This window comes from Bos mutus, chromosome 12 (genome assembly GCF_027580195.1).
Source record: "Bos mutus isolate GX-2022 chromosome 12, NWIPB_WYAK_1.1, whole genome shotgun sequence".
NCBI lineage: Eukaryota > Metazoa > Chordata > Mammalia > Artiodactyla > Bovidae > Bos > Bos mutus.
Window position 1 is genome coordinate 25,894,315 of NC_091628.1, and position 25,912 is coordinate 25,920,226.

General features: G+C 37.5%; 1 protein-coding gene across 6 annotated transcripts in view; it reads right to left on the reverse strand.

Annotated features, from left to right (window-relative positions):
• The window catches only part of NBEA (neurobeachin), a 672,120-nt gene that overhangs the window by 245,938 nt on the left and 400,270 nt on the right, over positions 1 to 25,912 (reverse strand). For all 6 annotated transcript variants that reach the window (XM_070380422.1, XM_070380424.1, XM_070380423.1 and 3 more), the window contains one exon: positions 9,973 to 10,097. In XM_070380422.1, coding sequence (XP_070236523.1) covers positions 9,973 to 10,097 — 125 coding nt within the window. The remainder of the gene's footprint in view (positions 1 to 9,972; positions 10,098 to 25,912) is intronic.

The window sequence follows — 25,912 nt, forward strand, 5'->3', positions numbered from 1 at the left end:
CCAGATGTTTTAGAAAAGGCAGAGGAACCAGAGATCAAATTGCCAACATTCACTGGATCATCAAAAAAGCAAGAGAGTTCCAGAAAAACATCTATTTCTGCTTTATTGACTATGCCAAAGTCTTTGACTGTTTGGATCACAATAAACTGTGGAAAATTCTGAAGGAGATGGGTATATCAGATCACCTAACTTACCTCTTGAGAAAACTGTACGCAGATCAGGAAGCAACAGCTAGAACTGGACGTGGAACAACAGACTGGTTCCAAATAGGAAAAGGAGTACGTCAAGGCTGTATATTGTCACCCTGCTTATTTAACTTCTATGCAGAGTACATCATGAGAAACGCTGGGCTGGAGGAAGCACAAGCTGGAATCAAGATTGCTGGGAGAAATATCAATAACCTCAGATATGCAGATGACACCACCCTTACGGCAGAAAGTGAAGAAGAACTAAAGAGCTTCTTGATGAAAGTGAAAGAGGAGAGGGAAAAAGTTGGCTTAAAGCTCAACATTCAGAAAACTAAGATCATGGCATCTGGTCCCATCACTTTTTGGGAAATAGATGGGGAAACAGTGACAGAGTTTATTTTCTTGGGCTCCAAAATTACCACAGATGGTGACTGCAGCCATGAAATTAAAAGACACTTACTCCTTGGAAGGAAAGTTATGACCAACCTAGACAGCATATTAAAAAGCAGAGACATTACTTTGTCAAAAAAGGTCAGTCTAGTCAAGGCTATGGCTGACTATTCCAGTAGTCATGTATGGATGTACTATTCCAATGGTCATGTATGGATGTGAGAGTTGGATTATAAAGAAAGCTGAGCGCCGAAGAATTGATGCTTTTGAACTGTGGTGTTGGAGAAGACTCTTGAGAGTCCCTTGGACTGCAAGGAGATCCAACCAGTCCATCCTAAAGGAGATCAGTCCTGGGTGTTCACTGGAAGGACTGATGTTGAAGCTGAAACTCTAATACTTTGGCCACCTGATGCGAAGAGCTGACTCACTTGAAAAGACCCTGATGGTGGGAAAGATTGAGGGCAGGAGGAGAAGGGGACAACAGAGGATGAGATGACTGGATGGCATCACTGACTCAATGGACATGGGTTTGGGTAGACTTCGGGAGTTGGTGATGGACAGGGAGGTCGGGTGTGCTGCGGTTCATGGAGTCACAACAAGTCGGACACAAGTGAGTGACTGAACTGAAGTGATACCTTGAAATGAATGAACTGTTAAGTAAACAGCAGCAATTAAGTACATGAAATTGTATTAATATGAATGCTTTAAATGAAATGGTTGAAAGATATGATTCCTGCCCTCAACTTATTTTTTTATCTCAGAATATAAAATACCTAAAATGAAAACATTTTCTGATAACTTCATAAGGTGAGCTACTACCAAGTACAAAATATCGATCCCATTCAAAGAAGTAAGTTAGGCTTTTTTATGCTTCCATGTCTTGGAAATTTCTGTTCTTAACTCTGCTGCTTCTGATAAATTCCTAACCTTCTCTCAAGTCAGTTCATAAGTAACTATTTCAGTGAAGCTGATTCCAACCCACTATCCCCAGAGTTATCCATCTTCCTTCCTTTCCTTTATGAAGTACCACTTCCCTCTATGAGAATAGCTTATTTCTTTCCATTATACAAGGATTTTTCAACCTTGGTACTACTGATGTTTTCGGCTGGATTTTGTTGTCCTTTTGATGAACTGTGTGGTGAATGGTTGGGTATTTTAGCAGCAGTCTTAGTTTCTACCCTTTAAACAGCAGGAACACAGGCTGACTTTCATCCCTGCTGAGAATCACTACACTAAACTAAGTGCTGTGAGGAGGTAGAAACTGTGTCTCAGCCTCTGAACCTTGTACGTCGTGCATGCATGGCACGTGGAAGATACCTGATAAATGCTTTCAAATGAATGAAGCTACCATCTTGAGTCAGTTTAAAGCCTTCCATCTAAAGCTTCAACATAAAAACAGGGGAGTTGTTAAAACCTTGGTTGTCATGAAAATGTTCTTATATGAAAACTTTAAAACGCATTTTATAAACATATTTTATAAGACAGCATTTAAATAATCCATTTTAGTTCTTTTAAGAGACTATAAAACCATGAGGTAAAGATGAAATTATATTAAAATGTGCACTGGCATCAAAAAGAGCTGAAAGATGATTCCATGTATGTCTTTCTCTCACTCATACAAAAGTTACATCATTAATTTTTCAATAAATTATTTTAATAATAATCAGATCATCTATTTCATTCAGGTATGAAGATTTAATTAATAATACACCAACTAAAATGAACTTACCAATGAACAATTATAAGATGTCTGCTAGAGACAATATGGTACAAACAATCGAGACCACTAGGTTAAAAACTCAAATAATCTTTTCCGACTAAGTGTAAAGTCTTCAAAAAATTGAAGTAAAAAAAAATGAAGTCAGATAATTTGAAGTTCCTGTCTCAACAACCGTATATAGCTGCATTAGTATTCTTTAAATTCTCAGTGCTTTTCTTGTTTCTTGAATATTGCAAGTAGCACTTTACAGTAGTCATGCATATACCATCAAAACTAATTTAATTCCAGATTTATTACAGAGCTGCTTTTTCTTCATCAAGGTCATATCATGATGGCTTCACAAGCTTGGATAAACCAGGTGCTAAGCGGACACATCTCTGAGGAACCTAAGGATGTTCTCATTTGCAGTTCTCAGCATATCTTATTATTTATTGCCAAATAAATGACTGATTAACTTTGTCATCTTTGCTCCAAGTTTTTTTTTTCCTCTGGCTAAAGCAGCCTGCCGTCCTCTGCGATGACTGATAAGACCTATTTAGGATGATGTCTTTGATCACAGACTTGGGGGACTCTGAGATCTTAAGCTTTGATGAAACATTGTTCCACTATAATTTCATGGAAGGGAAAGAGAGTCCAAAATGATAATTGACAGTCAACAAGACAACCAAACTTATTAAGATTTTAACTATTTTTTTGACAGCATAAACTTTCAGTGCCAGAATCTGTCTAGTTTAGGTTTTATTTTAATATACAAGCAATACATAGAACACTCCTATTTCAATCACTTGCTTATTAGCTAATTTGCCCTAAAGAAGAAAGTCCAGCAGATCAAAAGATGAATTTATAGTTTAAAATATTTTCACTATATTCTTCCATTGCTATGGTCTGCAAAATTCCTTATAATCAATTAAATTTGCACTTGAATGAGATTTTGGTATTAGAAAATACTGAAATAGCACATTGAGTACATATGAAATTAGAACATTAAACACCAGGAAAAAAATTACATGCCTCTAGGTTTTTATTAATCACATTCCAACACCAGAGGCTGAAAGTATATCAAATCACACCAAATCTTTTGCACATGACAACCTCATAAATTATTCAACTCATTAGTATTACTAAGAAGCATGAAAAACTCCATCAGTGCTAAGGAGGTTTTCCAACTGAAAAAGGTCAACCAAAAGTTTCAATAATGAAATGCAAGAAAACACTTTTCAATGTAAATATGAAATAATTCTCTTTTATGTCTCTTTGAAAATATATTCAATTCTGATTATTTGTTCATTTAAAAGAAAGTATTGCTAACACATTTTATTGCTAATGTATTTGTTTTGTGGCTCCAAATGAATTACCTAAAAATAATGTCATGAAATTTAAATTGCAGCTGTTTCTGCCCAGCACACGAAAGTTTAAGTATAATTTAATCTAAAATGTTTGAATTGAAGGAAAAGTCTACTGATTCAAAACATATTTATTAAAACATTAACTCTGCAAATTCAGTTTCACTTCTGTTATATTGATATAGGCTCACATTCTTGAAACGTAGTGTACTACACGAACAGAGAGACATGACCAGTGATCAATCTCAGGGACTGCTTTGATGGCCATGTAAATAAATATTCTCTATTTAAATAATTTTAGGTTATTCTTTCAGCTTGTACAACTTGGTTAACATTCTGAAAACTTAGATCACTGATTCAAATACTTCTAGCCATACTTAACATTCCAGTCATAAAATATCCTGTTGTTCCTAAAACAATTTTGTTGCCACAATGTAGATGAACAGAAAAAAAAAAAAAACCAAAAAACTGACTATAGATTAAAGCTGAGTTTCTCTGTGCATTTAATGTTTAACTTTCAAGACAGAATTTGAAATACTGCAATTATTTAATACAGAAGAAGAAATAATTGAATTTCAGTTTGTTCTAGAAGCTCTCTCAAAATTTGTAGGTTTGTGCTATATTTATACCCTTCATCTACATCTACACAAACCAAAACATTAAATCATTTGGATGTTAGTCTACACACTGCCAGACTTTAAGGTACTTAAAACACATTTAAATGTTTAATAGAAGGCAGAGTGGCCAGATGATGGCCTGAGTTTTGTTAGCTTTTATTAATGTTCTGGGAAAATGTGAATACAAAAGCTTTCTTTAAAATATACAAAATATGTTTTCAATTAAGTCTTTCAACATCTATTTTCATTGAATGAAGTGCTTTGTAATAATTACTGACATTTACTTCCTATTTCTTCTGAAGAAATACTTTATACATAGGTTAGAAGGCACAAAAGTGTTTGGGAGAAGATACAGGACTACGTTCCTGGCCATCTGTAATTCCTCTTTCTACTTCTAGGTACAGATCACTCCAGGGAGCACTTTTCACTCACCTCTTCACATCCTCCATACTTCACCTTCCTCCCCTACCCTCTACCCACTTCCTAAAGTCCTCCGATGTGAAGTTGAAGAGGAGTCTTCTAGAACTGTTTCTGGAAGTAGAATCGTTTGAGTTCTTTTTTGTCTTCTACTACCCATCCTAGGGGCTTCCCAGGTGGCTCAGTGGTAAAAGAGTCTCCCTGCAATGCAGGAGATGCAGGAACCATGGGTTCAATCCCTGGGTTGGGAAGATCCCATGGGTTCAATGCCTGGAGAGATCCATGGACAGAGAGCCTGGCGGGCTACAGTCCATGGGATCACAAAGAGTTGGACACGACTGAGGCGACTGACCACAGAACAGCACACTCTACCTTACCTCCAGGAGTGACTACAAAGTAGACCTGGCATGGGCACCATGTAGATGTCCTGAATGCTTCATGGCATACATGTGGATGCATAACATAAAAACATACCCTACCTTCCTTTTATCAAAGAATCCAACTCAGGAGGGATAATAGGTTCAGAATATTTCCAATGATCTACTATTCAAAATTCATAAACACCTGTGTCATGCTGTGCTAAGTCGCTTCAGTTGTGTCTGACTCTCTGTGACCCCATGGACTGTGTAGCTCACCACGCTCCTCTGTCCATGGGACTCTCCAGGCAAGAACACTGGAGTAGGTTGCCAGGCCCTGCTCCAGGAGATTTCCTGTCCCAGGGATCGAACCTGCATCTCTAATGTCTCCTGCATTGGCCAGGAAGTTCTTTACCACTAGCACCACCTGGGAAGCCCTCATAAATCACTATATATTTTAAGACACATTTATACTACACAGATGTTTACTATCACCTATATCTTTCATCTACTTAAAATTCAGAATTTTATATTTTAGTTTAGATACATTAATAATGGTTACTGTATTACTAAAATACATGACAATCTTAAAAAGGTGTTAATAAAAAAAAGTTTATTTCTGATAAGGATTGACACTGGTTTAGCAAAACAGACATTTTACAAATTGAACATACACAATAAGGCATCCATTTTTATAGAGAAGCAAAATAAATATTTTTCTAACAAACCCTTTATACAAGCAACCTGTAGAATGACAAATGTGGTATAATGTGAATCCTATACAAATGTGGTATTGGCAACTCAGTGTCACTAATAATATCACACCAGCCCAACCTCTATTACATATTGTTTTAAAGACCTATATATAGAAAACTATAAAACACTGGTGAAAGAAATCAAAGAGGACACTAATAGATGGAGAAATATACCATGTTCATGGATTGGAAGAATCAATATACTGAAAATGAGTATACTACCCAAAGCAATTGATAGATTCAATGCAATCCCTATCAAGCTACCAATGGTATTCTTCACAGAGCTAGAACAAATAATTTCACAATTTGTATGGGAATACAAAAAACCTCGAATAGCCAAAGCTATCTTGAGAAAGAAGAATGGAACTGGAGGAATCAACCTACCTGACTTCAGGCTCTACTATAAAGCCACAGTCATCAAGACAGTATGGTACTGGCACAAAGACAGAAATATAGATCAATGGAACAAAACAGAAAGCCCAGAGATAAATCCACACACATATGGACACCTTATCTTTGACAAAGGAGGCAAGAATATACAATGGATTAAAGACAATCTCTTTAACAAGTGGTGCTGGGAAATCTGGTCAACCACTTGTAAAAGAAAGGTTCGATGCACGATACTGGATGCTTGGGGCTGGTGCACTGGGACAACCCAGAGGGATGGTATGGGGAGGGAGGAGGGAGGAGGGTTCAGGATGGGGAACACATGTATACCTGTGGCAGATTCATTTTGATATTTGGCAAAACTAATACTATTATGTAAAGTTTAAAAATAAAATAAAATTAATTAAAAAAAAAGAATGAAACTAGAACACTTTCTAACACCATACACAAAAATAAACTCAAAATGGATTAAAGATCTCAACGTAAGACCAGAAACTATAAAACTCCTAGAGGAGAACATAGGCAAAACACTCTCTGACATACATCACAGCAGGATCCTCTATGACCCACCTCCCAGAATATTGGAAATAAAAGCAAAAATAAACAAATGGGACCTAATTAAACTTAAAAGCTTCTGCACATCAAAGGAAACTATTAGCGAGGTAAAAAGGCAGCCTTCAGAATGGGAGAAAATAATAGCAAATGAAGCAACTGACAAACAACTAATCTCAAAAATATACAAGCAACTCCTACAGCTCAACTCCAGAAAAATAAATGACCCAATCAAAAAATGGGCCAAAGAACTAAATAGACATTTCTAAAGAAGACATACAGATGGATAATAAACACATGAAAAGATGCTCAACATCACTCATTATCAGAGAAATGCAAATCAAAACCACTATGAGGTACCATTTCACACCAGTCAGAATGGCTGCCATCCAAAAGTCTACAAGCAATAAATGCTGGAGAGGGTGTGGAGAAAAGGGAACCCTCTTACACTGTTGGTGGGAATGCAAACTAGTACAGCCACTATGGAGAACAGTGTGGAGATTCCTTAAAAAACTGGAAATAGAACTGCCTTATGATCCAGCAATCCCACTGCTGGGCATACACACTGAGGAAACCAGAAGGGAAAGAGACACGTGTACCCCAATGTTCATCGCAGCACTGTTTATAATAGCCAGGACATGGAAGCAACCTAGATATCCATCAGCAGATGAATGGATAAGAAAGCTGTGGTGTATATACACAATGGAGTATTACTCAGCCATTAAAAAGAAAACATTTGAATCAGTTCTAATGAGGTGGATGAAACTGGAGCCTATTATACAGAGTGGAGTAAGCCAGAAAGAAAAACACCAATACAGTATACTAACGCATATATATGGAATTTAGAAAGATGGTAACAATAACCCTGTGTATGAGACAGCAAAAGAGACACTGATGTACAGAACAGTCTTATGGACTCTGTTGGAGAGGGAGAGGGTGGAATGATTTGGGAGAATGGCATTGAAACATGTGTAATATCATGTATGAAACGAGTTGCCAGTCCAGGTTCGATGCACGATACTGGATGCTTGGGGCTGGTGCACTGGGACGACCCAGAGGGATGGTATGGGGAGGGAGGTGGGAGGAGGGTTCAGGATGGGGAACACATGTATACCTGTGGCGGATCCATTTCGATATTTGGCAAAACTAATACAATACTGTAAAGTTTAAAAATAAAATAAAATTTAAAAAAATACATATTGTTTTCAGATGTTTCTAATTTCAAATGAGATGAATTCAACATGAATTGATGAAAATGCCTAAATGGATGTATATAAAATAAAGTTTTAAAAATTTTAAATTCATATTATAAAGCATGCAGTTTTAAGTAGATATTTTTAAGAATTTCTTTTGTAGGACATAAAGGTAACAACTCATTTTAAGTTGGTGTTAATTCCTTAGGTATCAGAATCCTTAGGTGATTTTTTTTTTTTTGAGTTGATTAAAGAAATCACCTACAGTACAAGTCAACTATAATATATATATATTATATATATATATATATATATGTTTTAGCACTGTCTCTCTTGTAGTTACTTTTACTGTATAGTATTATTTTAGGTATAATAGTTTTTGGGCTTCCCTGGTGGCTCAGACTATAAAGAATCTGCCTGCAGTGCAGAAGACTGGGGTTCAGTCTCTGGGTCAGGAAGGTCCCCTGGAGAAGGGAATGGCTACCCACTCCAGTATTCTTGCCTGGAGAATTCCATGGACAGAGGAGCCTGGAATCCTCACATATTTATTTTTGTTGTGATCCTCAGTAAACTATATCAATTCACAGACTATTTATACAGTAAATTTTCAAAGCTGTGTACATTTTCTATTAAGGTTACATATTTTCTCTATTTAATCTATCAGAACATGAATGGCATCCTCTGCTACATATTATTAAGGTAAATTTTAAAACACATGGCTCACTATTGTGTGTTGGTGTTGTTTTGTCACTATGTAAAGTTCAACTCTTTTGTGACTCCACAGACTGTAGCCCACCAGGCTTCTCTGGCCATGGGATTTTCCAGGCAAGAGTACCAGAGTGAGTTGCCATCTCCCACTCCAGGGGATGTTCTGAACCAGGGATAGAATCCTCGTCTTTACCACTGAGCCACCTGGGAAGCCCCATGGCTCACTTATTACTCTCAAATAAATTAAAAAAAAATAACAAAAATCAAGTGACTGTGAGAATAAAAATAGTTAATAACAAAAATATATGGACAGTATTCAATTACAGTATTTTCCAAGGGTATGTGGTTTATAAAACTGTGACATGATCAATCAAACTTAAATTTCTTAGACTATTTAAAATTAGGTGCACAGACAGAATAGCCCTATGTACACTTTTTGGTGGACAGAAATCTAAAGTATTTAGGTTTTTAAAATTAAATTTATTAATTTTAATTTTTATTAAATTACAAAAAATTTTGTAATTTAAAAAAATTGTATTTTTATTAAATTTTATTTAATTACAAAAGCAGCATTTTTATTAAATTACAAAAATATTTTGATATTTACTATTTTATTGCACATTTTATAAAGGACAATTTAGGATGCAAGTCTACTGTAGTGTGATAGCTCATGCTATCTTTAATATAGGATGGTATTTATCAAACTTTATTTGCAGTTGGAGGATTGTGAACTTACATGGGCATATGGAGGCATTATTTATTTTATTAGACTGAAAATGATAGAATAGAATAGGGTTAAAATAGAGAATGCCATATAGTGAGATTATTAATAAGATATTTAAATACTCAAGTATGTGCAGGTATATGTGTATATACATAACAGTACACATGTTTGTATATATTTTTCATGTATACTCACACAGTGTACATATGTACACATACCCACACAAATTATACATAAAAATATATAAATTTGAATACACAGTTACAATAGTAAATTTTTTAAGTGAAAAAAATCTGAAAGACCAAAGTTTGAAACATGCTGAAAAGGAAAATGACTCTACTCTTGTTTTAGGCTCTGTGAGAAGGTGGGGGGTAATAACCAATTATGTAAAGTCTTCCTAATCTATTACAAAGAAGCTGAAGAGTCTAACATACATCAAGTGGGAGAAATACTGGGTTAATTAAGTGTAACCTAAATGATGCTGCACAATAAAGTAGAATGTAACATTTTTGACTTACGACATGGAGAACCTGAAAAGGTGCTGAAAGAAAAAAGAACTATCAACCACAGAGAGTCACCTCACATGGAGGAGCATTCCAGTGTAAGAGGCACCGGTACTCACCGTACTCTATCGCAGCTTTGAGCAACGCTTCAGCATGAGTGGAGCCAAAGGCATTACGGACAAACCGTCTCCTTCGACGAAGATCATCTTCCCAGTAATCCAAACGCCAAAAATCATGCAATTGGCTAAGAATGGGAACATGAAAAATAAGAATGATTATTAATAATGATGTATAACTGGAAATACACTTTTTTAAGTTATATGAATTAACAGACTGTTTACACAAAAAAATTTAAAAGCTTTGCACACTTTCTTTTTATTAGGATTAAATATTATCTGGAGACCTGGGTTCAGTCTCTGGGTTGGGAAGATCCCCTGGAGAAGCAAAAGGTTATCCACTCCAGTATTCTGGCCTGGAGAGTTCCATGGACTGTATAGTCCATGGGGCTGCAAGGAGTCGGACATGACTGAGAAACTTTCACACGTTCAACCCCTCAAGAACGTGAATGGCATTATATATTATATATTATGGTAAATCTAACTCTTAATAACGAATACAATTAAATCTTTATTTCTTTAGTCTCATTGGAAAATTAATGTAACTTTTGAGATATTTCTGTTTTACAACTGCATTTGTATACTTATGTTTTCTCTGCAAATGAACAAACTTAAAACAGTAACATTCTCATATTTTAGGCATTATAACATTCAAGTCTGCTTTCCATACAATGTTCCTTCTTTTACTAAAAACATTAATCACTGGGAGTTTAGAACAAATGCAGCATCAAATTACAAGTATTAATGGCATAGTTTGCATTCTTTTACACTGTTTTTAACAAGGCTTGTAAATCACAGGATAGACCTCACTACAAATAGTTTGCAATTTAATGACCATGGTTTCTTAGTAACTGAATTAAGAACTATAAAATATTGCCCACTTGGATTTGGTGGAACAATGATTAAAATAATGTGCTGAAATATTCATTGAAATAATTCCCTACTGCCCACAGCAACCTAAGAAAAGTGCAATTTTATCCATTATTAATAATACTGAATTAGAGCTGCAAAAAGTTCCAGTATGTGGTAATTGTCTTGGTAAATTATTATTCTAATGCTCACAGAGTCCTTGGATGATTTTACAGCTTTCAGCTAATATAAACCATTAACAATCATGGCCATCATTGGGTAACACTGTCTAAACTATGTTATACTTTAAACCAATATTAAAAATCTACGTGATATTAGAGAAAACAACTGAAATATATTTGTTGTATATTGATGGAACATTTTACGATATCACTTTTAAGTTCAATTTAGTTTTGTAAACATTAGTGATAAATGCTGCTGCTTGAAAAGTCTGTTTCTCTCTGTATAATACTTGGAGACATACACTCAAAAGATAATATCAACATTCTGACTTTCCTGAGCATCACCACTCATAAAAACATATAAAATGCTTTCACAGAAGGTTCAATTTCAGTTTTTACTTTGATATTTTATTACACGAGAACACTGTGCTTGATTAAGGCAGAAACCATACAATTTGCTCATCATTATCTCTCTAGCACAATGTCTGGCACATACTATGATTTTAATAAGCATTCAATGAATTAATTTAAAACAATTTTTGTTACTTTGAAAACCTGCAGAAAATCATAGTCATTGAGAACAAAAATTTTACATTTTATGGCTATTTGATTTTTTCTATAACTTAATTGTAAAAGGACATATCAATATAAGGGATACATAAAAACATTAAAATTATAATCATTTAAAGTGTATTTTAATATACTTGTTTTTCTAAACATATTATTTTTCTGTCAAAATAAGGATTACCTGTTGATTAATTATTACAAATAGTGTACCTCTGTCATTAATTTAAAACAGGATAATTTCTTTCCCTACAAACGCAAATTAATTCTAATAGTTTGAGGAAGACCACTTGCTATACTGATTTTCCTTAAAAGTATGTTAAATTTAAGTAACCAATTTGATGTGCAGAAACCTGATATCTGATGTTTTCACCAGTTTCTAACCACAGACATACTTTCTTCTATTCGTGCAATTAAATGTAACTTAAAAATAAATTGGATTATACAAAACAAAAATAACAAAATTCTGAATGGAGCATGGAAGGCAGACAGGTTAAGGACCACAGGGCCTGAGAACAACAAAGTGGTGAGTTCCTCCCTGGTTTATTTTTTTTGTCTCAGATACCCTAGATTTAGAGGCAAAGAAGCTAGCAATCCAGACAGGACAACAGGTACAGAAACAAAAAAAAAAAAAAAAGGAAAAGCCCCATAAAAGCATGTTTCTCTAGCAGAAAGATGAAGAAAAGGGCATCCTAGGAAGACAGGAAACTTGATGACAATTGCTGTACTCCAACCAAACACCATAGAGAAGCTATGTTCCCCACAGACACACACTAGCAGAGGATGAGTGGAGAATGTAGATCTGAAACCTCATGATGGTCTAATGGGGTGCCCTCACATCCACACTGGGGTGGTGATATCAGAGAAAGTGAAAGAAGGAGCCAGGACTCTCATCTCTGCTGGTTGCTGACCAGGTGCCCCACCCTCAAGGGGTCAGTGGAGAACACGTGGAGAGCCTGCATTTCCTTCCCCTATGGACAGAATGAGGCATCCTTCTCCCTTTCCTACGGGATGGTATTGGAAGGAGGCACAGTAGAGTCAGGACTTCTACTACTAACGGAAAGCAATGAGGCTACCCCCCCAATAGTGGACAGCATGTGGGGAGCTGGAACTCCCACCCCTGGCAAGCAGTAATAAAGAGTTGCCCACTCCCTTGATGTCAGTGGAGGGGAAGTGGGGAACCTAGATTGCTATCTCCACCTGGTGGTGAAGAGGCTGTTCTCCCCACCTGCCCTGGTGGAGCGATGTAAGAGAAAGTCATCTAAAATAGAAGAGTTAAATGAGATAAAAATATCTCAGAAAATAATAACTTAAAACATGTTTCAATTTCAAATTACTTGTTATACCATGAATCTGGAAGATCTCAAATGGAATGTAAAAAAATCATCAATAGATGCCAATGCTGAGATGATAAGGATATTAGAATTTCCTGACAAGGATTTTAAACCAGCCATGATGAAAAAGGCTAGGCTTCAGTGAGCAATTAGGAACATACTTGAAAGAAAAAAACAGGGAAAGACTCAGCAAACAGTTCCAGCAAAATAAATAAATAAATAAAACATGATATAAAGAGGTACCAAATGGAAATTTAAGAACTATTAAATATAGTGAAAAAAATAAAAACCTTAGTAGATGGGTTTAACAGAAGAATGAAGGGGACAGAAGAAAAAAAATATTTAGTTAACCAGAAGATAGAACAATAGAAATTAACCAATCTGAATAGTAGAAAGTAAACAGACTGAAAAAAATTGAACAGCGCCTCAGAGATTTATGGATTACAACATCTAACATTTGGGTTATTGGAGTCCTGGAAGGAGATGAGAAAGAAAGCAGGACTAAAATAGAGTCTGAAGAAATAATGGCTCAGTACTTCCCAAATTTGAAAAAAAGAAAAACATAAATGTGCATAGATTTATGAAGCTGAGTGAACATAAGAAACACACAGAAGCACAGTAAACCCAAAGAAATATTTGCTAAGACATGCTATAATTAAAGTTCTGAAAAATAAGGACATAGGAAAATGTAAAAGGCAGCCAGAGAAAAATGACATCTCTTCCATAGAGGTAAAGCAATTAGAATGACAGCATATTTCACATTCAAAGCTATGGTGGTCAGGGGAAGTGTAAAATTTTTGCTATGTGCTAAAAGCAATGTCAACCCAGAATCCTACAAACAGTGAAAATATGCTTTAGGAATAAAGAAGAAATGAAAATATTTTCAGACAATGAAAAAGAATTTGTCAGTCTCAGAACTAGTCTAAAACAATGGCTAATGGCAATCATAAACACAGGGAAGCAAAAACAGGCTTTACTTTTCCTCAAGTGTTCTCAAAATTGAGAACACAATTTTGCTTTTGAAGCAAAAATTACAACACTGCCTGATGTGGCAGTTGTGCCTGAATTGTGTACAGAGGTAATGTTTAAAACAAATATAAATGAGGGAGGGTAAAGTGATGTAAGGGTTTCACTGATGGTTCAGCTGGTAAAGAACCTGCCTCCCAAAGCAGGAGACACAAAGAACGTGAGTTTCACCCCGAATCACGAAGATCTCCTGAAGGAAATGGCAACCAACTCCAGTATTCTTGACTGGAGAATTTCACGGACAGAGGAGCCTGGTGAGCTACAGATCATGGGGTTGCAAAGAGTATGATATAACTGAGTGCACACACACACACACACACACACACACACAGGTAAAAATTTCTATACTTCACTTGGATTTGTAAAATGACACCACAAGTAGACTGTGATGAGCTATGTAGATAGAATGTAATAATTAGAGCAACCTAATTATTGAGCTATGGATGGAGGTTCATGACATTATACAGGTGACAGGGATTAAGACCATCCCCAAGAAAAAGAAATGCAAAAAAGCAAAATGGCTGTCTGAGGAGGCCTTACAAACAGCTGTGAAAAGAAGAAAAGTGAAAAGCAAAGGAGAAAAGGAAAGATATACTCATTTGAATGCAGAGTTCCAAAGAATAGCAAGGAGAAATAAGAAAGCCTTCCTCAGTGATCAATGCAAAGAAATAGAGGAAAACAATAGAATGGGAAAGACTAGAGAGCTCTTTAAGAAAATTAGAGATACCAAGGGAACATTTCATGCAAAGATGGGTTCAATAAAGGAGGGAAATGGTATGGACCTAACAGACGCAGAAGATATTAAGAAGAGGTGGCAAGAATACACAGAAGAACTGTACAAAAAAGTTCTTCATGATCCAGATAATCACGATGGTGTGATCACTCACCTAGAGCCAGACATCCTGGAATGTGAAGTCAACTGGGCCTTAGGAAGCACCACTATGAACAAAGCTAGTGGAGGTGATGGAATTCCAGTTGAGCTATTTCAAATCCTGAAAGATGATGCTGTGAAAGTGCTGCACTCAATATGCCAGCAAATGTGGAAAACTCAGCAGTGGCCACAGGACTGAAAAAGGTCAGTTTTCATCCCATTCCCAAAGAAAGGCAATGCCAAAGAATGTTCAAACTACCACACAATTGCACTTATCTCACACTCTAGTAAAGTAACACTCAAAATTCTCCAACCCAAGCTTCAACAATATGTGAACTGTGAACTTCCAGATGTTCAAGCTGGTTTTAGAAAAGACAGAGGAATCAGAGATCAAATTGCCCACATCTGCTGGATCATCAAAAAAGCAAGAGAGTTCCAGAAAAACATTTATTCCTGTTTTATTGACTATGCCAAAGCCTTTGACTGTGTGGATCACAATAAACTGTGCAAAATTCTTAAAGAGATGGGAATACCAGACCACCTGACCTGCCTCTTGAGAAATGTGTATGCACGTCAACAAGCAACAGTTAGAACTGGACATGGAACAACGCACTGGTTCCAAATAGGAAAAGCAGTAGGTCAAGGCTGTATATTGTCACCCTGCTTATTTAACTTATATGCAGAGTACTGCATGAGAAATGCTGGGCTGGAGGAAGCACAAGCTGGAATCAAGAGTGCCAGGAGAAATATCAATCACCTCAGATACACAGATGACACCACCCTTATGGCAGAAAGTGAAGAAGAACTAAAGAGCCTCTTGATGAAAGTGAAAGAGGAGAGGGAAAAAGTTGGCTTAAAGCTCAACATTCAGAAAACGAAGATCATGGCATCTGGTTCCACCACTTCATCATAAACAGATAGGGAAACAATGGAAACAGTGTCAGACTTTATTTTTGGGGGCTCCAAAATCACTGCAGATGGTGACTGCAGCCATGAAATTAAAAGATGCTTACTCCTTGGAAGGAAAGTTATGACCAACCTAGATAGCATATTAAAAAGCAGAGACATTACTTTATCAACAGAGGTCCGTCTCGTTAAGGCTATGGTTTTTCCTGTAGTCATGTATGGATGTGAGAGTTGGACTATAAAGAAAGCTGAGCGCTGAAACATTGATGCTTTGGAACTGTGGTGTTGTAGAAGACAAGAGTCTTTTGGACTGCAAAGAGATCCAACAAGTCCATCCTAAAGGAGATCAATCCTGAGTGTTCATTGGAAGGACTGAGTTGAAGCTGAAATTCAAATATTTTGGCCACCTGATATGAAGAGCTGACTCATTTGAAAAGACCCTGATGCTGGGAAAGATTGAAGATTGGAGGAGAAGGGGACAACAGAGGATGAGATGATTGAATGGCATCACCAACTCAATGTAGGTGAGTTTGAGTAGACTCTGGGTGTTGATGATGACCAGGGAGGCCTGGCGTGCTGTGGTCCATGGGGTCGCAAAGAGTCGGACACGACTGAGAGACCAACTGAACTGAACTGAATTATTGAGCAACCTAATTAGAGCAACACTAAAAAGCTATACAAAGACATATGTTAAAAATGACTATAGCTAATGAACTATCAGAAAGAGAAATTAAGAAAAACCCCATTCACAACTATGTCAAAAAGAATACCTAGGAATAAAATTAACCAAAGAGGTGAAAGACCTGTATGATGAAAACAAAGACACTGAAGAAAGAAATTGAAGTAGAGACAAAAAAAATATTATATTCCATGCTCACAGATTGAAAGAATTGATTTTGTTGAAATGTTCCTATTATCCAAAGCAATCTACAGATTCAATGCAATCTCTATCAAAATTACAATGGTATTTTGCACAAAAATAGAACATAGAATCCTAAGATTTGTATGGAACCACAAATGGCCCAAATAGACAAAGCAATCCTGAGAGAGAGATCGCAAAGCTGGAAGTGTCATGCTTCCTGACTTCAAACTATATTACAAAGCTATACGAACCAAGACAGTATGATATTGAGATAAAAACAGACACACAGCTTAATGAAACAGAATAGAGAGCCCAGAAATAAATCGACATATTTTTTTATCTCAGTTAATTTATGGCCAAGGAGACAATACACAATGGAAAAAAGACAGTCTCTATGAAAAATGGTGCTGGGAGAACTGAACAGCCATATGCAAAAGAAAGCTAGACCAACCTTACATGATACATGAAAATTAACTAAAAATGAGTCAAAGGCTTTAAAACGTAAGACCTGAAACCATAAAACTCTTAGAAGGAAACACAGGCAGTAAGGTCCTTGATATCTGTCTTGGCAATGAGTTTCTGAATTTGATATCAAAAGATCCCTTGCTGGCACTAGTGGTAAAGAACTTGCCTGCCAGTGTAGAAGACATAAGAGACATGGGTTTGATCCCTGGGTCAGGGAGATCCCCTGGAGAAAGACAAGGCAACCCACTCCAGTATTCTTGCCTAGAGAATCCTCACAGACAGGGGAGACTGGAGGGCTGCAGTTCATAGGGTCAGAAAGAGTTGGATACGACTGAAGTGACTTAGCACACATCGAAAGCAAAGGCAATGATAAAAACAAACAAGTGGAACTAAATCAAACTAAAAAGTTTCTGCATAGAAAAAAATCAATAAAATGAAAAGGCAGCCTACCAAATCAGAAAAAATACTAGGGAACCATATTTCTATATCTGATGAGAGGTTAATATCCAAAATGTATCATGAACTTGTAAAACAAAACAACAAAAACACCAAACAACCTGATTGAAAAATGGGCAGAGGATCTGAATAGACCATAATAATAAAAACGTTTTCATCTGTAATTTCTAAAATCTATTATCTTTTTTTTTCTTTTTTTTGAGGGAAGTGGGAATTGAGAAAATTCAGGTATTTATTCTCTGATTTGTTCTTCTGGTATTTTCCCTATTTTCTGTGTGGAAATTATCTTGATATTACTGAGAGTCCGGTCTTTGATCATTTGCAGGATTTTCAATATTTGAACAGACATAAACTCTTTAAAAAACCCCAAAGTTCTGTTTCCTTTGAATCATGCTTGTTTTTCTGTTTATAATTTAAAGATAGTGTGAGTACAAGACAGGTATTGAGAGTTGTGCTTTCAACTCTGAGCAAACAGTATCATCCATTAAAATGAATATTCACTTATTTTGTTCTCTCCTTTCTTCAATGTTTTCATTCAAAAATATATTTACTGAGTACTTATCCTGTATTAGGCAATGTTCTTGGTGTTGAAGATATATTTTAGCAGATTAATATGTATAAGATATATTCCTTTCCTTTTATTCTCACTCATGTTATTCATCCTGCTTTCCCACTGAAATTGACTATGTATTATTGACGCTTTAACTAAATCACTCCTCTACCACACCTCTTATTTAATATTTCAACAGATGCATTTAGCTATATTCTTCTGTAACACGTGAACTATTCCAGGAAAAAAGATAATAGAGACTACTCTAATTTTTAAATTTTTAATTCAAATTTTAAAATTTTAATTAAAACATAATTAACTTAAAAAAATTAACTTTAAAACTACTCTAAGTTTTCAGTAAGTTTTAACCCTAGATGTGATTAATAATTTGCAAGCACCATCAAAAATTTTTACTCTGTGATGTACCTATTTAGGTGACTAAATTTTGAGTACTCTAAGAGATTCTTTTAATACCTTACATAAGGTCAACAAGCACTTCTCTTCTTGAAGGAGCGCTCATTTAGACTTCCTGCACTTGGAGAGCAGTCAGGTGGACACACAGCGGACCCACCGTGCCATCGCTCTCATGGTTGTGCAGGTAGTCATGCTGCACTGAAATTTCACTTGTATGTGCAAGTTTATAGCAGCTATGAGCTCATGTGTGAAAGCTCTAATGATGTCAGCTGGGAGGATGAATGTGCTATCATACGTACTATTTCCCAACATTTATATATTTTGGTCCTTAAAGCTTGGTTTTGCCTTTCAAGGCTGACTGTAGAAACACTGAGCATTATATATACATTTTATTCATGATTGTGATTTTACAAGTATAGTACATAATTGCCAGAAAAGAGGAGTAATTAACGAAGGGAAGAGCCAGTAACTAACGAAGGGAAGATTCCCAGTTAGGTTGTATTATGATAATTAACGTCACTATCAATGTAACACTGTTCACTAATTGGAATTTGGTGTTATTTTAGCACAAACAGGGTTCAGGAAGCATCACTTTTCTCCAGGAAATTTCTGATAGTTATATTTTAGACTTATTAGAATGCACTCAATCTTCTTAAAAAGGATATCCCCCCTCCCCATCCCCGACCCCGGCCAGGAATCAATCACCTTCGTAAGCTAGGAGGAAAAATGAATTTACCTGGTGAGGCATAATTGAACAGTTAATTGGTTACTTGATATTTGATAACAAAAACTATCCAGCGGAGCAGACAAAAGAGTAAAAGGAACAAAAGAATACTTTGCTAAACATACACACAAAATACAGTCAGAACTGAATTTTGGCTTGGCTAGAGAATTGGTGGTGATCACTTGAGCTCAAGGTTTCTGGGCATGACCTAATTCTGTCAAGATCGACCAAAAACACAACTGCTAACAGACTAATAGTTAAAAATTGTTATCCTTTCCTCCTCCAAACACACTGTAGATGGCATTCCTCCATCTGTTTGGAAATAAAATGTCAGATGTGAGTCACTTCCAGACAAAAGTTTTAAGAGTCAGTGGGAATTTATTGTGTTCCCCTCCCTTTGTTGTAGCCAACAAGGAAACAAGCACTGATGTGGAGTCTCCATCATTTTCCATCCTTGAGTGACTTCAATGTGCAAAGCTTCCCTATTGTCCCAGGCTGAACATGTAGCATGAAGGAGAAATAAACCTTAATTGTGTTGAACTGAGATTTGAAGGTCCTATGTCACTGTTATCTAACTCCAGAACTGAGTAAGCTCCTAGAATAATAATACTTACAGAAGGGCCAGTATTTACTGAGAGATTAGGTATTCCAGGTACTTTTCTAAGTATTGTGTATGCATTAAGTCATTTACTCTCCATAAATTCCGAACATTTTACAAGAAATGGAGGTGCAGAAAGCTGAATGGAGCGCCCAAGATTAAGCAACCAGTAGGTGGCAGAAGTATCTGTCCTCACCCCAGCTGACTTCTTAGCTTACACCACACTGCCTCTAACAGTAGAGAGAGCAACCAAGAAATGAACTATCTTGAGGCTATTACTCTGAAAGTAATGTCCGACTTCTGTCGTGTCCGACTCTGTGCGACCCCATGGACCGTAGCCCACTAGGCTCCTCTGTCCATGGGATTCTCTAGGTAAGAATACTGGAGTGGGTTCCATTTCCTTCTCCATAGATGAATATAAAGACATGATTCCTATCTTTGTGCAGTTTGTAGTCCATTTCATAATGCAAATAAATTTATAAGTTTTTTTTTTTGTAAGTGTTAAAAAGGAAAGAGATGAGATAAATTCTCTTTAATAAAAATGGGGGAAACAATTTACTGTATAAATGGATGTGCCAGTACACAAGCATGACTATGCCAATGAAACATGATAACAAAGTATGTTGGAAAAACAAATTCTGTATTTATTGGCACTTAGTCCTCCTCCGTAAGAAAAATCATCACCCTTTTATTTAACATGTCTGGTGTGCTATTGAGTTAATTCCTAGTGATCTACACTACATCAATGTTATGTGTGTGTACACACATACACTCTAAAGTATAAATCAACATAGATAAATTTGACCTATGTCTAGCTGTTAGTACTGTTCTGAATCTCCTATGTATTACTAAGCACTTCTCCCAAAGTTTCATTTCTCTGACACTTTTACATCCTCTCTGACCTGAGGCTGTGTATTATATTTGGTGATTTAAATGACAAAGTGATTGGTGATACTTCTAAAAAATGCATCCTTCCTGTCTTTGAAAAGTGTACCCTCGCATCCTGACACTGTAAAGTCAGTATACAAAGCCAAATCCTAGACTTTGGTCCAGGGTTTTCAAGCCAGGCTAGTTTGTTCCCTCTCCCTGCATTACTGAACCTGAAAAGAAAGACAGGATTCCAAATACATCACGGGGGATGCATTCCAACGTCTGTCCATGTCATTTGTTCCCATGCATACCAGTGGGGAGTAGTTACTGTGAATGATGATTTTTGAGACACTCTCTGAAACATTTTGGATTCACAGAGAGGGAGACAGTGACTGATGAATGTATGTGAATTAAACCAGGCTTCCAATTAAATTTAATGAAGCTTTAAATGAAAAAAAAAAAAAAGTGAATACTATTAACCTGGTTGGGAAGATTACCTGGAGTAGGAAATGGCAACCTGCTTCAGTCTTCTTGCCTGGAAAATTTCATGGACAGAGGAGCCCGGTGGGCTACAGTCCATGGGGTCGCAAAGAGTCAGACACAACTGTGCAGCTGAGCATGCACACACATGTAGATTGCACAAGCCATACTTAATAATGAGAAAAGCCTTGTTAGCAGCCAAATCGAATACCTTAAAGGCATGAAGAAGAAAGTGGGTAGGAAAGTCAACTTTTTGCTTAAAATTTTGTTTCCATTACAGGTTTCTTACTTTAATCAGAGTTAAGTCTAACTTTCTCTTAATGTTGCTACTCTTCAGGATGGTTCCATGGTAGCTTATGCTACCCTCTCCCTTCCATTTCCACTGTATTGTTTACTGCAGTGACAATCTGTTGAACTTCTTTTCATCTTGTTTGCTCCTAATTTACATTTTTAATAAAAAAAAGAAAAAGGTAGTATCATTTGGTTATAGTATAACAGTATAATCTTAGTCCTAGTGCATGAAAAGTAAAAGCTTTCAGCACAAAATACACTGCACAAGAAAACCCTTAGTTTATTCAAGGTGACCTTTGAAAAGCCACAGTGATGTCGCCCAGTAATTTTAAAGAGATATATTTATACTGTAAATTTGAAGGTAGACAGATATCTATTTGATAAAGGGCAGAACAAATCATTCAAGAAAATATCACTCTGTCCTTAAAGTAATTAATCATATCTGATGGCTTATATTTCTTTATTATTTATTATTGTTGAATGAAAAGTCTTCTAATTGAGTACTGTATGTTTTAATTGATTCTCTAATTTGCATTTTGCTTTCTTCAGGGAAAGCAGTTTTTTTGAGGACAAAAATGTTATCCTTTTGCTTTTCAGGTGCACCAACGCTCCTTATGAGCCTGTTTTTTCGGTATTGTAAGGAATACAGTGGTTTTGAGTCTTTAAGGGATAGTTTTCCATGTGAAAATGAGATGAGAAAAATAAGCCCATAAGCATCTGGTCAGGTTGTCTGTAATTTTGGAAGACACGAGAGCAGCTACTTTAGGTGTGGTGTCCAAGAAATTGGGCTCAATTCTTACAAAATACTTATTTACAATGTTTGTAAATTCTGAATCTCCACTAAAGGAAGAGGAACAAATACAGCTGTCGAGTATCTAGCAGAGAGTTAGAGCTGGTTCTTGAGCTTTCTGTAACCAAAAGCTGAAGATGAAGGGCCTCCCCATTGGAGTCTTATTAACTCCTTTCCTGTAAGGGTTACCTTTACCAACGAGGTCGACCGGGTGAGATCAGAAGAGGTGTTCAGTTCAGTTGCAGAGTTGTGTCTGACTCTTTGCGACCCCATGAACTGTAGCACACCAGGCTTCCCTGTCAATCATCAACTTCCAGAGCCTACTCAAATTCACGTCCATTGCGTCAGTGATGCCATCCAACCATCTCATCCTCTGTCACCTGCTTCTCTTCCACCTTCAGTCTTTCCCAGCATCAGGATCTTTTCCAATGAGTCAGTTCTTCACATTAGGTGGCCACAGTATTGGAGTTTCAGCTTCAGCATCAGTCCTTCCAATGAATATTCAGGACTGATTTCCTTTAAGATGGACTGGTTTGATCCCTTTCAGCCCAAGGGACACTCAAGAGTCTTCTCCAACACCACACTTCAAAAGCATCAATTCTTCTGCACTCAGCTTTCTTTATAGTCCAACTCTCACATCCATACATGACTATTGGAAAAACCATACCTTTGACCTGGCAGACCTTTGTTGGTAAAGTAATGTCTCTGCTTTTTAATATGTTGTCTAGGTTGGTCATAGCTTTTCTTCCAAGGAGAAAGTGTCTTTTAACTTCATGGCTGCAGTCACCATCTGCAGTGATTTTGGAGCCCGAGAAAATAGTCTCTCATTGTTTCCCCATCTAGTTGCCATGAAGTGATGGGACCGGATGCCATGATCTTACTTTTTGAATGTTGAGTTTTAAGCCAACTTTTTCACTCTCCTCTTTCACTTTCATCAAGAGGCTCTTTAGTTCTTCTTCACTTTCTGCCATAAAGGTGGTGCCATCTGGGTATCTGAGGTTATTGATATTTCTCCTGGCAATCTTGATTCCAGCTTGTGCTTCATCCAGCCTGGAATTTTGCATGGTGTACTCTGCATATAAGTTAAATAAGCAGGGTGACAATATACAGCCTTGACGTACTCCTTTCCTGATCTGGAACCAGTCAGTTGTTCCACGTCCAGTTCCAACTGTTGCTTCTTAACCTGCATACAGATTTCTCAGGAGGAAGGTAAGGTGGTCTGGTATTCCCATCTCTTTAAGAATTTCCCACAGTTTGCTGTGATCCACACAGTCAAAGGCTTTGGTGTAGTCAATAAAGTAAAAGTAGATGTTTTTTGGAACTCTCTTGCTTTTTCGATGATCCAACGGATGTTGGCAATTTGATCTCTGGTTCCTCTGCCTTTTCTAAATCCAGCTTGAACATCTGGAAGTTCATGGTTCATATACTGTTGAAGCCTGGCTTGGAGAATTTTGAGGATTACTTTGCTAGTGTGTGAGATAAGTGAAATTTTGCAGGAGTCTGAATAATCTTTGGCATTGCCCTTCTTTGGGACTGGAATGAAAACTGACCTTTTCCAGTCCTGTGGCCACTGCTGAGTTTTCCACATTTGCTGGCATATTGAGTACAGCACTTTTACAGCATCATCTTTTAGGATTTGAAATAGCTCAACTGGAATACCATCACCTCCACTAGCTTTGCTCGTAGTGATACTTCCAAAGGCCTACTTGACTTTGCACTCCAGGATGTCTGGCTCTAGGTGAGTGATCACACCATCATGGTTATCTGGGTCATGAAGCTCTTTCTGTGTATTCTTGCCACCTCTTCTTAATATCTTCTGCTTCTGTTAGGTCCATACCATTTCTGTCCTTTATTGTATCCGTCTTTGCATGAAATGTTCCCTTGGTGGCTCTAATATTCTTGAAGAGCTCTCTAGTCTTTCCCATTCTATTGTTTTCCTCTATTTCTTTGCACTGATCACCGAGGAAGGCTTTCTTATCTCTCCTTGTTATTCTCTGGAACTCTGCTTTCAGATGCATATATCTTTCCTTTTCTCCTTTGCCTTTACCTTCTCTTCTTTTCTCAGCTCTTTGTAAGGCTTCCTCAGACAATCATTTTATCTTTTTTCATTTCTTTTTCTTGGGGATGTTCTTGATCACTGCCTCCTGTACAATGTCATGAACCTCTATCCATAGTTCTTCAGGCACTCTATCAGATCTAATCTCTTGAATCTATTTGTCACTTCTACTGTAAAATAGTAAGGGATTTGATTTAGGTCATACCTAAATGGTCTATTGGTTTTCCCTACTTTCTTTAAGTCTGAATTTGGCAATAAGGAGTTCATGATCTGAGCTCAGAGGCAGAGAGGCAGGCTTGCGACAGCCAGAGCTGGAGGGCAAGGGGTTGTTACAATCTCAGCCCCAGAGCCAGCATCTTCCACTAAACTGAGAGCAGGGTCCCAGCTGCTAACCACAGATTCCTGAGATCCTGGATGATTGACATCCACCAGGAGGGTCGCAGCCTGAGATCAGCTATCCAGAGGAGACACACGGCACACCCGGGAAACTAAGTGGCCGGGACTGGGGATGCGATTAAAATGCACGGTACACCTAGGACAGTGTGCTCACCAAAAACTTGGTCGCCTGAGCTGCTCAGACCTGGGAAGGGCACAAAACGCATGCCCAACCCACAGAGACTGAGCCAGAACTGTGTCTGAGTGTCTCTTGTGGTGGTTTGGGTCAGCAGTGGCCTGCCACAGGGGCCCTGGGTACAGCAGACCTAGGTATGGCATAAGCCCTCTTGGAGGAGATCGTGATTAACCCCTCCATAGAACCACCAGAACTTACAGAGGACTGTGGAAACAGTCTCTTGGAGGGCACAAACAAAACCTTGGGGGAACCAGGACCCAAGAGAAAGGAGCAGTGACCCCACAAGAAACTGACCCAGACATGCCCATGAGTGTCCAGGAGTCTCTGGCAGAGGTGTGGGTCAGCACTGGCCTGATTGAGGGTCGGAGTCACTGAGTGCAGCAGTGCCTGCATGAGACCTTTTGAAGGAGGTCCTCATTATCTTCATTACCTCCACCATAGTTTGGCCTCAGGTCAAGCAACAGGGAGGGAACACAACCCCATCCATCACCAGAAAATTGGATTAATGATTTACTGAACCTGGCCCCACCTATCAGAACAAGACCCAGTTTCCCCCTCAGTCAGTCTCTCCCATCAGGAAGCTTCCATAAGCCTCTTATACTTCTCCATCAGAGGGCAGACAGACTGAAAACCACAATCCCAGAAAACTATCCAAACTGATCACATGTACCACAGCCTTGTCTAACTCAATGAAACTATGAGCCATGCCGTGTGGGGCTACCCAAGACAAACAGGTCATTTTGGAGTGTTCTGAGAAAACGTGGTCAACTGAAGAAGGGAATGGCAAACCACTTGAGTATTCTTGCCTTGAGAACCCCATGAACAGTATGAAAGGGCAAAAAGGTATGGCACTAAGATGAATTCCCCAGGTCAGTAGATGCCTAATATGCTACTACTGGAGGAGTAGAGAGATAATTCCAGAAAGAATGAAGAGACGGAGCCAAAGCAAAAACAACAACCAGTTGTGGATGTCATGGGTGATGGAAGTAAAGTCCGATGCTGTAAAGAGCAATATTGCATAGGAACCTGGAATGTTAGGTCCATGAACCAAGGCAAATTGGAAGTGGTCAAACAGGAGATGGCA